Source organism: Takifugu flavidus, chromosome 1, assembly GCF_003711565.1.
Source record: "Takifugu flavidus isolate HTHZ2018 chromosome 1, ASM371156v2, whole genome shotgun sequence".
Classification (NCBI taxonomy): domain Eukaryota; kingdom Metazoa; phylum Chordata; class Actinopteri; order Tetraodontiformes; family Tetraodontidae; genus Takifugu; species Takifugu flavidus.
In genome coordinates, this window is record NC_079520.1 from 15,316,601 (window position 1) to 15,327,607 (window position 11,007).

General features: G+C 43.0%; 1 protein-coding gene across 4 annotated transcripts; it reads left to right on the forward strand.

Annotated features, from left to right (window-relative positions):
* Positions 1–611: 611 nt before the first annotated feature.
* tdrd1 (tudor domain containing 1) lies at positions 612–10,758 on the forward strand. Of its 4 annotated transcripts, none has more exons than XM_057026923.1 (26): positions 612–677; positions 962–1,117; positions 1,280–1,314; positions 1,401–1,461; positions 1,586–1,700; positions 2,175–2,238; positions 2,352–2,432; positions 2,514–2,693; positions 2,767–2,910; positions 3,043–3,208; positions 3,315–3,392; positions 3,554–3,736; positions 3,821–3,928; positions 4,172–4,342; positions 4,506–4,760; positions 4,855–5,007; positions 5,317–5,424; positions 5,518–5,685; positions 5,901–6,260; positions 6,331–6,447; positions 6,538–6,675; positions 8,098–8,265; positions 8,356–8,759; positions 9,499–9,706; positions 9,974–10,017; positions 10,172–10,758. In XM_057026923.1, exons 2-26 carry the CDS (start codon positions 970–972, stop codon positions 10,238–10,240), a joined length of 3,726 nt encoding a protein of 1,241 aa, XP_056882903.1. In that variant the 5' UTR covers positions 612–677; positions 962–969; the 3' UTR covers positions 10,241–10,758. The 4 variants fall into 4 exon arrangements, with proteins under 4 accessions (XP_056882903.1, XP_056882915.1, XP_056882911.1 ...); XM_057026935.1 differs by having other exon boundaries at positions 4,876–5,007; XM_057026931.1 differs by having other exon boundaries at positions 613–677; positions 3,554–3,730.
* The last annotated feature ends 249 nt before the right edge of the window (positions 10,759–11,007 follow it).

Below are 11,007 nucleotides of genomic sequence, written 5' to 3' on the forward strand. Positions count from 1 at the left end.
GGGGGGGGGGGTATGTAATGTGGCTATAAATGTAATATAATAATGTAATGTGATACTTGTATGACTGTGATTGTTACGAGTAAAAGCTGAAAAAAGTATTTCCTTGTGGGAATTTTGTCTTTGACCAATGCTTTATTGGTTCCTTGGTGTTAATGATTTATCAGATGCCATAAATTCAAAGTAATCTACTGATCTCATTGATAATGTATCGTACGTAGAGACATATTCAACGATGGTATATTGCCTGACATTTATACAGTAGAGACAGAGATTATGAGACCTTTGGGGGGGATCTGATTTCTGTTGATGTTTGTAAGTGGATCGGGGCTCTGAAGCTCTTTGTTTAGCAAAAGATAGCAGTTTGTTCATTGTCCAAACGATATAAAATTGCATGCACACAGATCAAGCCACCATTAACAGAGCTCATCTAATCTGTATATTATGAAATAATAAACAAGACAATAAGGTAAATAGTTTAAATATGTGTAATGCTCATTACAGCATTGCTCAGAGTACAGTTTTTTTTTAAATTATTTTTTACTGCTTTGAAGCAGGTTCATTGGTTTTATTGGGCAGATTTGTATAAATTTAACCAAATATTAAATGAATTGTATTCGGATTAACCGCTAGGAGAGTTGCGCATGCGCGATCGGTCATTTTTGGACGAACGGACGCAGGTAAACACGTGGAAAGATAAAATCATAAAAAGAAAATATATTCCCCTGCTTTCTTTTTAAAATATCTACTATAATGGTATCTGACCTTGTGTGTGCAAATGTTACTCAATTACCCTTCGTGCTAGCTCATGTTAGCCTATCAAGCTAAATTGGCAATCACGAAGCGAACAGATTACATTAATGCCGATGCTTCAAATGAATTCATTCCTAGTTTGTCAAAGTGAGCCTTTTTCAGTAACCAAGCATTTTTCCCATCTCCCTCCTAATGTTCTGTTGTGTTTCAGACAACGCAATGGACAACACAATTTCTCCCGAAGCGACGCGACCCAACCCGGCCTTGAGGAAGCCGTGGCTGGGCTCCGGTAGTCCCGGGGGACCACCGTCGCCTCCGAAACTATCGGCGGTGTCGCCCGTGCACGTCGAAGACTTCGTCGGAAACGGTAAAGAACGTCCCAAATGTGGACACCCGGTTCAAAAACGAACAGTTCTCGGACATCCGTCTTTTACAACCTCTATTCGAACATGACCCACTACCAAATTACCATTACCACCTATTAGCCACAATCCGATTACCTGCTGTAGACCAATGTATTATTTTGTAGGTCATCCAAGTTCTTCGATCAAGGTTCCACCGGCGGTAAGTGATGACCTTGAACTTCTTCTTGCATCTACCAAGTGTCAAATGAAATCAATTTTGAAGTCCTTTTTCCCTGTTCCTGGCAGATCTCAGACTGCTCTCCACAGGCTATTAAAGTGCATTATTGCGTCTTCTGTGGCCACCAAGGTTGTATACCAAGTACTTGAAATGACTTTAGTTGCATTTATTGCTCTAAAATGTTACTCCAGCGTCCCCAGTATCAGTCAGGTCTTCAGTCAGGTGTCCATATGGACTTGTGTTGATCCTGCAGGTAAATTTAGATGTAAACGCTGCAAGAACACTTCTTACTGCTCTCTGGAGTGTCAGGGGAAAGACTGGACGGTACACCGGCACATCTGCATACCCACTGATCAGGAACCTGCAAAGTAAGTTGGTTGAACGCTGAGCAGCACTCGGTGTCGACGTCCTTTTAAAGGTTTATTTTATGGCACTAAAACCATAGAAATGGTCTGATTCATCCACCAGTCAGACCTGTCACAGTAATTTAAACACACCTTTCTGCATATCGTTACAAAATGAGTAAAGTTGAAGTGAATCCTCACGCAACGCAGCATTAAACATCTTTTGATGTAAGAATATAATTGACTATGTGTTAACAGCATGGAGGCATTTTAAAACAAGTGTTGTTTATCATTGTATTTTAGCAAGAGATAAAAACACTGTTAAAAAAACACTGTGAGAATTAAATGCTCAATTCTCTTGAAAAGCATTTACTTGCATTTTTATGCGCTCTGATCACAATATCAGTACAATAACAAGGCATGGTGCTTTTAGCTTGTGCAAATGTATTGTAAAAGGCCTATGAATAATGTGCACTTTCCTTTTTTGTTAAAATAAAGAGTGAAGCCTCTGGAAGCTGCCATTTCTCTTTTAGAAGAAAGATCTGGCTTGCTTTGTTCTGAGGTAATTGCAATGATAATTTAAAGTGTATATTTCTGCTTTACATTTTAACATATTGGCATGTTGATGATTTACTCTCTGGCTAATTTATGTTTTGATTTTGTTTCTGAGAAAAGTCTGGTGATGCATCCAGGCAGCAGAGGATCTTGATGAAAGATTTGCCTGTGGCTAAAGTCATTAAAGGAACAGACATCCAGGTATAGCAGATGCAGTGCGCCTCAGAATGTCAAGGCCAACCATGAAGTGTAACCCCTCCTGTTGTGATTGATGTTGTTCAGGCAAAGGTTGAAGAGTTCTACGACCCCGGCAGGTTTTTCCTTCTTGTCCACAACTCAGAGGTGATGAAAACTCTGCATATCATCACCACAGAGCTTCAGAATACTTACAGCTTCCAACCAGCAACTCCGTATATGCCCTGTGTGGGAGAAGTTTGTGCTGTTCAGTACTCGTGTGACATGGTGAGCAGAAGGTAGCGTACAGACATATTTTACAGGGTCTATGACAGCCTTTTAATATATTTTTTTAATGAAGAACTGGTACAGAGGTCTTGTTCAGAACTTGGCAGCTGAACAGAAGATGGCAAATATCCTTTACATCGACTTTGGTAATGAAGAGTGCGTTCCACTGGATAGAATCAAGCAACTAGCCACTAAAATCAAGCCATATTGTCCATGTGTAAGTAAATATTCAGTTAATTTGGATTATCCTTAAATATATCAATACATTTATGTCAAAACATATTGTATTCTGAATTATGCACAGTCAGTCAGCAGCCTGACTTTTTGCAAGCACAATTGCATCTTTTAGGTAATGGAGTGCCGCATTGCCGAGGTAGAGCCAGTGGGTGGCAGCTGGTCGGTTGAGTGCTGTATGGCAGTGAGACAGCTGCTGGCAGGCAGGATTATCACTGTTCATTTAGTGGACACACTAGAGAACGGTCGCATCCATGCTGTGGATATTCACCTGTCAATGGGTAGGTGATAAATACATGGAGATATTTGGGAGATGAGCAGGGGGGAAAAGCCTTTCCATATCGGTGAAAGGATGACAGTTGTGTGTTGTGTCAATTTGCCTTTCAGGAAAGTTAAGCACATTCCTCATTGCGCACGGTTATGCAACAGAGAACAAGAACGTCACGCCAACTGAGCAAGAAATCCGTACGTCACAGTCATTGTTGCTTTTCAGATCAGGCTGAGAGGAAATTTTGGTACTCTCCACTATTCCAAAAAACTTTGAAACGGCCCCTCTTTCTTTCCTGTGCGGATCCTGTGGCGACGCTTTCATATTTGCATTTAACATAAGTTAAAATATTTCTCAGACGAGCTGATGACTGCATCCTTTGAAAACTTCAAGAGTCTTTCTGATGGAAAAGATGACAATTCTTGGGCTCAGCCACCCGAGCCACTGACTCAAGTCGTGGGCGAAACATTCTCCGTTGTGGTCACCCACCTGCAGTCACCCAGTGATTTCATTGTACAGAAGGTTGAGAATGCAAGTAAGAGTATGTTGTTTTTTAATCTCTAATGCTCAGAGTTTAAGTTTTCTGCATTAATATTTATTTTATTCTTGATCTTGTGTTTGACAGGAGTCATCCAGGAGTTGCAGCAACAACTGAGGGACCACTGTTTTCAGGTGAAAGCGCCAGAGAATTTCAGACCAGCTCCTGGCACAGTTTGCTGTGCTCAGTTTTCAGGTACAGTTGCACTCTCAGGACATCAGTCAAACATCAGTTATATCACCACACACCATTTAAAAGTTCTGCTTCGAATCTTAAATGACTGATAATTTACCCAAACCATAATTTTCTCAATCCAAAATTGCCCTTTTTTTCTTTAATCGACATTAAACGCTTTTTATTGCATAGAGTGTACTAATAAATTAGTGCTTAACTTTGTTGGAATGTTTGTAAAGCCTAAATCAGTGTTTGTTCTTGCAGAGGACAAGCAGTGGTACAGAGCTAAAATTCTGGCATATTCATCAGAAGAGCGGGTCTGTGTTGGCTACCTGGATTTTGGTAACTCGGAGGATGTGTATATAGGCCACCTGCGACCTATCAGTCCCTTACTACTGGCCATACCCATGCAGACCATCCCTTGTGGTCTCGCAGGTTGTGTATCCTCTGTGACCTGGATAAGTTTCACTTGTTATAACAAATTTTCTTAGTCAGATTCTGCAAAGTCTTTTTAAAAAAAAAATAAAAAAATCAATGAATCACCTGTAAACAAATTTGTATGTACCACCCTCTGACATTCCATGTTTGAACCTTTCAGGGGTGCAGCCCGTTGGGGACAAATGGTCAGAGGAATGCATCTTGGCCTTGCAACAAAGGGTATCCAACCGAATACTGTCCATGGCGATTCAGGGAGCGCATGAAGGCAGAGCTTTGGTGGCCATGATTGACAAAGGCAGTGACCCACAGGAAAATGTAGCTGAACTACTGACCTCTTCGGGTTTTGCTGCGCCTGTCTTAGTTACCAGCAGTATGAACCAGCAGGCTGACCTTAAACCATTAGCAAAAGTACACGGTGAGATCTTTCTGCAACTTGAGGTGTGATATAAATATGATATTAAGGTCTGTCTAAAATATACAAGGTGGATTTTCTTCTGTATATTCCGCAGTCGTTTCTCTGTGCATTTCAGTACCTTCTGTATCCTCTGAGGCCTTGGCCTGGCGCTGTGTTGAGCTTCCCGTTGATGGCCAGACAGTGTCACTGCTTGCCAGTGTTATTGAGAATCCTCAGGAGTTCTACTGTCACATGAGTAACGGAAAAGGTACTTTTTATTTACTTTCCCAGACGTGAAGCCAAAAAATCATTGGTTAAATTAAGCCTGAATTTATATTGGTCAAATAATTCCCAGATGAAATTATCAAATGGAAGTTCCACAGTTTTAATAGGATTTATGATTACAGTAAATCCTAGTTATTTGAAGCAGTGCTGTGGTTATGAACTGACTGCAGTGTTGTTATTTCATACAATAGACTGGTACTGTGGTCATAAATTTGCACGTTTTCTTTTGATGATTGAATTAAAAAGTCTTCCATTTTAATATTTTATATCATGTTATTGTATGTATTTTTAGACATTCAGCAACTTTTAGAGCTGGGTGCTGCGCTGAAAAAGCACTGTGCTGCAAATGACTCGCCTTATATGCCAAAAGTGGGAGAGCCGTGCTGCGCCATGTGTCCCGGTGAGACTCCTGCACTTTTGTGATACTCCCAAAAGAGTTACTTTGTGTCTATGAATTTAGTCATTTTTGTTGTCCTTGTGTCCCCCTCGCCAGATGATCGGAAATGGTATCGAGTCATGTTGAATGATATATCTGAAACGGCAGTGTCTGTAAACTGTGTGGACTACGGCCGTAAAATGAAATTGCCAAAGGAAAATCTTCGGCCTATTACAGCGTCATTCCTGACTCTCCCCTTCCAGGCAGTTCGCTGCAGCCTAGCAGGTACTGTGAGTGCCAAAATGTGTTCATGTAGATGGTATAGAATAGTTTCCTTGAGCGATATTCAGATGTAAAGTTTTGAGATCTACTCATTGCTTTTAAAGACCTTTTCCAGTCCAATATATAGCATATATGGCAAAATGAGGTTTCTGTGTTCTGCAAACACTGGATCGATGCTAGTTATTTTTCAAGGTGAATATCTGCATTTTTTGATGTAGGTGTTGAGCCTCTAGGATCAGAGTGGAACAGTGAAGCTAAGCAGTGGTTATGGTCTCAGATGGATGGCGAGCTGATGACAGCACGTGTCCTTTCTGTCTCTGAGCGAGGCTACGAGGTGAAGCTGGGGATTAGAGGGCAGGACATGGCCGCTGCCCTCATTTCTGTGCAACTAGCTAAAGCTCCTGGAGCAATTTCCGGAACATCATGTGTAAACTCTGAACTGAAGCACCAAGAAAAGATGTATGAAAGTCAACCCAACCAGGAACAAGAAGACGTCCAAGTCCCCGGCCAGTCAGGATCCATTTCCAAAGAGATGCCAACAGAAGGACCGGCAGCACAATCAGACGTGCAGTTGGACTGTGGGTGTTCTAAAGATTAAATGGAGGCATTTGATGACTCAACCTCACTGAAATTGTGATCTTGTTTCAGTCCCATATTTCCCAGCAGACTGGAAAACAGCAGAGCTGCCTCTGGGAGAGACCTTTCAGCCGTGCATCGCGGCAATCATTAGTCCTTCTCTCTTCTATGTGCTTAGCCCCATTCAGGGTCAGACAACTCCCTCTTGTGCCCGTATCTTTCAGAAGTGTGAAATTGGGACATTTTGATTCTCATTCCTGTTGTATTGTTGTTGTGCAGTGAACCAGCAGAGGCTTCAGGCGGTGATGGGGGAGCTGGCCAACTACTGCGGCAGTAACAACTCTTTACCATCATTATCCTCCTCCTCTGTCTCGAGTAGAGCATTTCCTGGGGCTGTCTGTTGTGCCCAGTTCTCTGGTGAGGAATACATTTTACTCAATAAAAGCATTGTGTATTTTTGTAATTACAGGGCTTGAAGTATTTTGAAAAAGTGTCGGCATGCGTGGTGCTATGAAAAATAAAAATGTATGTGTTTGAGGGCCCGTTTATACAACTAAAACAGCGGGGTTTTCGTTGCACATGCACCTTTCGTTTACCTGAGAACCGCACACGGAGTGCCTAAATCTGAAAACTTTTGAAACTGGGTTCTGGCGTGAAGAGTTTTGAGAATCTTATTGTTTTTGTCTCCGTGGAAACGGGGAGAGTTGTTCTAAGAAGATGGTGACGCACGGCGTATGCACATTAGTCCTGCAGTGAAATGTAGCGCCCAGGTGAATGTGCATCATCATCACAGCTTTTTTTTAAAATTTTGCTGTTCCTGGTGACAACATTGTTGTCACTGCTATGCATTTTGTGCATTTCAAATTCTTATTAAACCGCAGAAAGCCAATATGCAACCTTACATAGATATTAACTGTTTTAACATTTGAGATCCAAAACTTTATGACTGAAAGTGATGAGGCACTGTGCATGTACAGAACAGCAGGTGGTGTTTCATAGATAAATTGAACTTCAAAATTACAAATGGTACACATGTTAAAAACATGCCATCCCATTTACAGTATGAAATGGTTGCTAATCAAATAATTTCATTAATTACTTCTCTTTAACTTAACGTAATTGCATGTAAATACTCCCCGGAAAAAGTTCAGGCTTAGGATTTTTATTACATCAAACCATGTATTTATTTCCACTAAGGTTCCTACAAGCTATAAATGATAATAAGTTCATGTTTCTGATTCCTGACTTTTAGCAGCTACTTTGGCCTGTTTGTCTCCTCTGGGAAGGGGAAACTCTATGCAAAGGTCATGTATCGGTTTCTCTGGGGATTAGTTGCACTCATTCACAATTTGATGGCACAAATTCCCTCATCCCCATCAATTTTATGTTTGACTAGTGGACACCCGTGCCTGGCTGAGGCCCCACCTGCAGTGGTTGCCCCCATAGACTTTAAACTGGTAATTTGGTGTCTGCTCATAGATGTAATTACACAGCTCACGTGTAGCCAAGTGTAGGAGTGGCACTTTTTTAAACACAGTATGCAGGTAGGAGACTATGGCCTGGTATACATTCCGCAGATAACGACAGGGTCTGTTTAAATGGATCTTTTTTAGTGTTTACTTTGGCTCAGGTAGATTCCCATTCATTTTCATTTTAGTTATAGTTATATGCAGTTGTTATTACTCAGTCTAGATTCCAAGACAATGTTGGTGTTTTATGTATAAAATATTCTAAATCTTAGTCCAATTAATAGAACAGCATGGGTTTCATTGTTCAAAAAGCTTAAAAACAATCAAATGCAGTTGTTTATGAATGTATTGCTTATTTCTTTATTTACAGCTGACAATATCTGGTACCGTGCAGTGGTCCTGGAGGGTGGTGAGAATGAGGTGAAAGTCATCTATGCAGATTTTGGCAACACTGAGATGGTGCCATTTTCCAGGATTTTGCCCATCCCCAAGCACCTGTTGCAGCTTCCTTTTCAGATCACTCGCTGCACTCTGACTGGTAGAAAAAATTAGTTCATACACCAGTGGTCTTCTGTTGGCCTAGGCGTATTTATGTTGATGGATGTCGCTCTTTCAAATTTCTTTTTAGGTAAGGAACACTTCCCAGTGGTGTGGCCAGTGGAATTACAGCACACTTTTCAAAGCCTGCTGTCAAAGGGTGTCCTTGCTTCCGTCGAGTCTTTTGATGGTTTTGCTAATGTGCTATCACTTTGTCTTGTCACCGAGACTGGCAGATTGCAACTCACTTCCCTAATCCTGGATGCTCTTCAGGAGCAGGCCAAGAGCAGCCAGGAGCAGGCCAAGAGCAGCCAGGAGCAGGCCAAGAGCAGCCAGTGTAGCCAGGAGCAGGCCAAGAGCAGCCAGGAGCAGGCCAAGAGCAGCCAGTGTAGCCAGGAGCAGGCCAAGAGCAGCCAGGAGCAGGCCAAGAGTAGCCAGTGTAGCCAGGAGCAGGCCAAGAGCAGCCAGGAGCAGGCCAAGAGCAGCCAGGAGCAGGCCAAGAGCAGCCAGTGTAGCCAGGAGCAGGCCAAGAGCAGCCAGGAGCAGGCCAAGGGGAGCCAGTGTAGCCAGGAGCAGGCCAAGAGTAGCCAGGAGCAGGCCAAGGGGAGCCAGTGTAGCCAGGAGCAGGCCAAGAGTAGCCAGGAGCAGGCCAAGAGCAGCCAGTGTAGCCAGGAGCAGGCCAAGAGTAGCCAGGAGCAGGCCAAGGGGAGCCAGTGTAGCCAGGAGCAGGCCAAGAGCAGCCAGTGTAGCCAGGAGCAGGCCAAGAGCAGCCAGTGTAGCCAGGAGCAGGCCAAGAGTAGCCAGGAGCAGGCCAAGAGCAGCCAGTGTAGCCAGGAGCAGGCCAAGAGCAGCCAGTGTAGCCAGGAGCAGGCCAAGAGCAGCCAGTGTAGCCAGGAGCAGGCCAAGAGTAGCCAGGAGCAGGCCAAGAGCAGCCAGGAGCAGGCCAAGAGTAGCCAGGAGCAGGCCAAGAGCAGCCAGGAGCAGGCCAAGAGCAGCCAGGAGCAGGCCAAGAGTAGCCAGGAGCAGGCCAAGAGTAGCCAGTGTAGCCAGGAGCAGGTCAAGAGTAGCCAGGAGCAGGCCAAGAGCAGCCAGAGCAGGCCAAGAGCAGCCAGTGTAGCCAGGAGCAGCCAAGAGCAGCCAGGTAGCCAGGAGCAGGCCAAGAGCAGCCAGTGTAGCCAGGAGCAGCCAAGAGCAGCCAGTGTAGCCAGGAGCAGCCAAGAGCAGCCAGGAGCAGGCCAAAGCTTATCTTTCCCCATTTAGCCAGATACGAGGGCAAACCAATGGCAGTGAAGCAGTTGTACCTCGCAGTCCACAGCCAATGTTGTCTATAACACAGAAGGGCCCAGAAGAGCCACCAACTAGCTCTTGCAAAACTGTAAGCAGCGAGCCAGGGGCAGGGAGACCCAAACTGGAGAAAAACACCACTGCAGCATCTGGCACCGGTTGGTAAATTTGACTTAGAAAACTTTATTATTGCTGACTTTTGCTGAATATACTGTACTTGTTTAACCAGATTTGAAAATGATTGATTGAACAACTGATGAATTACAGCAACAATGTTTTTTCTTCTTTCAGTCAACCAAATTTAGAAGATTGTTGAGCAAATGAAACCCTTTTTTATGACGAGTACCAAAACCTGTTCTAAAACCAGAATTTTTTTTCAGGAATTGGACGTTAATGTTACTTTTTTTTCCATGTTTGTACTTCAGATCTTCGGAGGCCGACCTGTTGCTGTGTGAGCCTAAAGAAACAGGTCAGTCTTTGAGGTGATATTCCACAAATCAAACAGCAAAAACGACCATTAACTCCCCCCTTTATTGAGTTGTTGGACAAATAAATACCCCCCACGAGGTGGAAATTGTCATTTATTTCAATGATTAGGGATTGAAACTTTTCCTCTTGCACAGATCGATCACCTGGAGCACCTGGCCCAGCTGCAGCTTTCTCTGATCAAGCAGTTGCTGCAACAGAATTAAGACAACTTTAAGCACCATCCTGTTGTGTTTGTTCTCTTTAATTTTAAATGTGGCCTCCAGGAGCAGCCACTCATCAGTTGATTTCTAGGGTTTATTTTGATGTTGTTTATCACTAATCATTTACTGCATTCCAGGTGTTTTTGAACCTGAGGTTGTAACCCCAGTCACATTGTTAGTTCACTATTACTGCAGGTTTCAGGAAAAAAGCAGCACAAGACCAAGAACATGTTACACAAGGCTGTAGTTGTTTGCACATGCGCTTGTAGAGCACATGCAGTGTTTCTGTTCAGTCCTACACATCTGTCCAGCTGGGATGTTCAAGCTGATCAAGTTATATGTAATGAACAAATTGTTTCTGTTATTACATAAGCATTTTTTGGACAAAACAAGTGTAACTGATTGTACCCCAGTGTCAATCTGAGATGAAAAGAAATAAAACAAATCTCCAGTCAAAAGTCATGGTGCACCATCTTAGATTTAATACAGTAATTAATAAACATATGGCTTTTCCTAACAAATATCCTGTTGCGTAATTGTGTTATTAATAATTAAATACAATTGATCACGTGTTGTGCTTTCGTCTTGAAATGAAGTCTGAAGCCTCAACTTCATCAAACCATTAAACACCTTCAAAGTCGTGTCTTTTGCGCGTGTGTGTGCTTCGTGTTCACGCGGATGCCCACAATAGTGACGTGTTAAGACGTGCGTGTAGATGGTCCTCATATTATTGACAACGCTAATAAACGATATAAAGAAGATTTTTACGC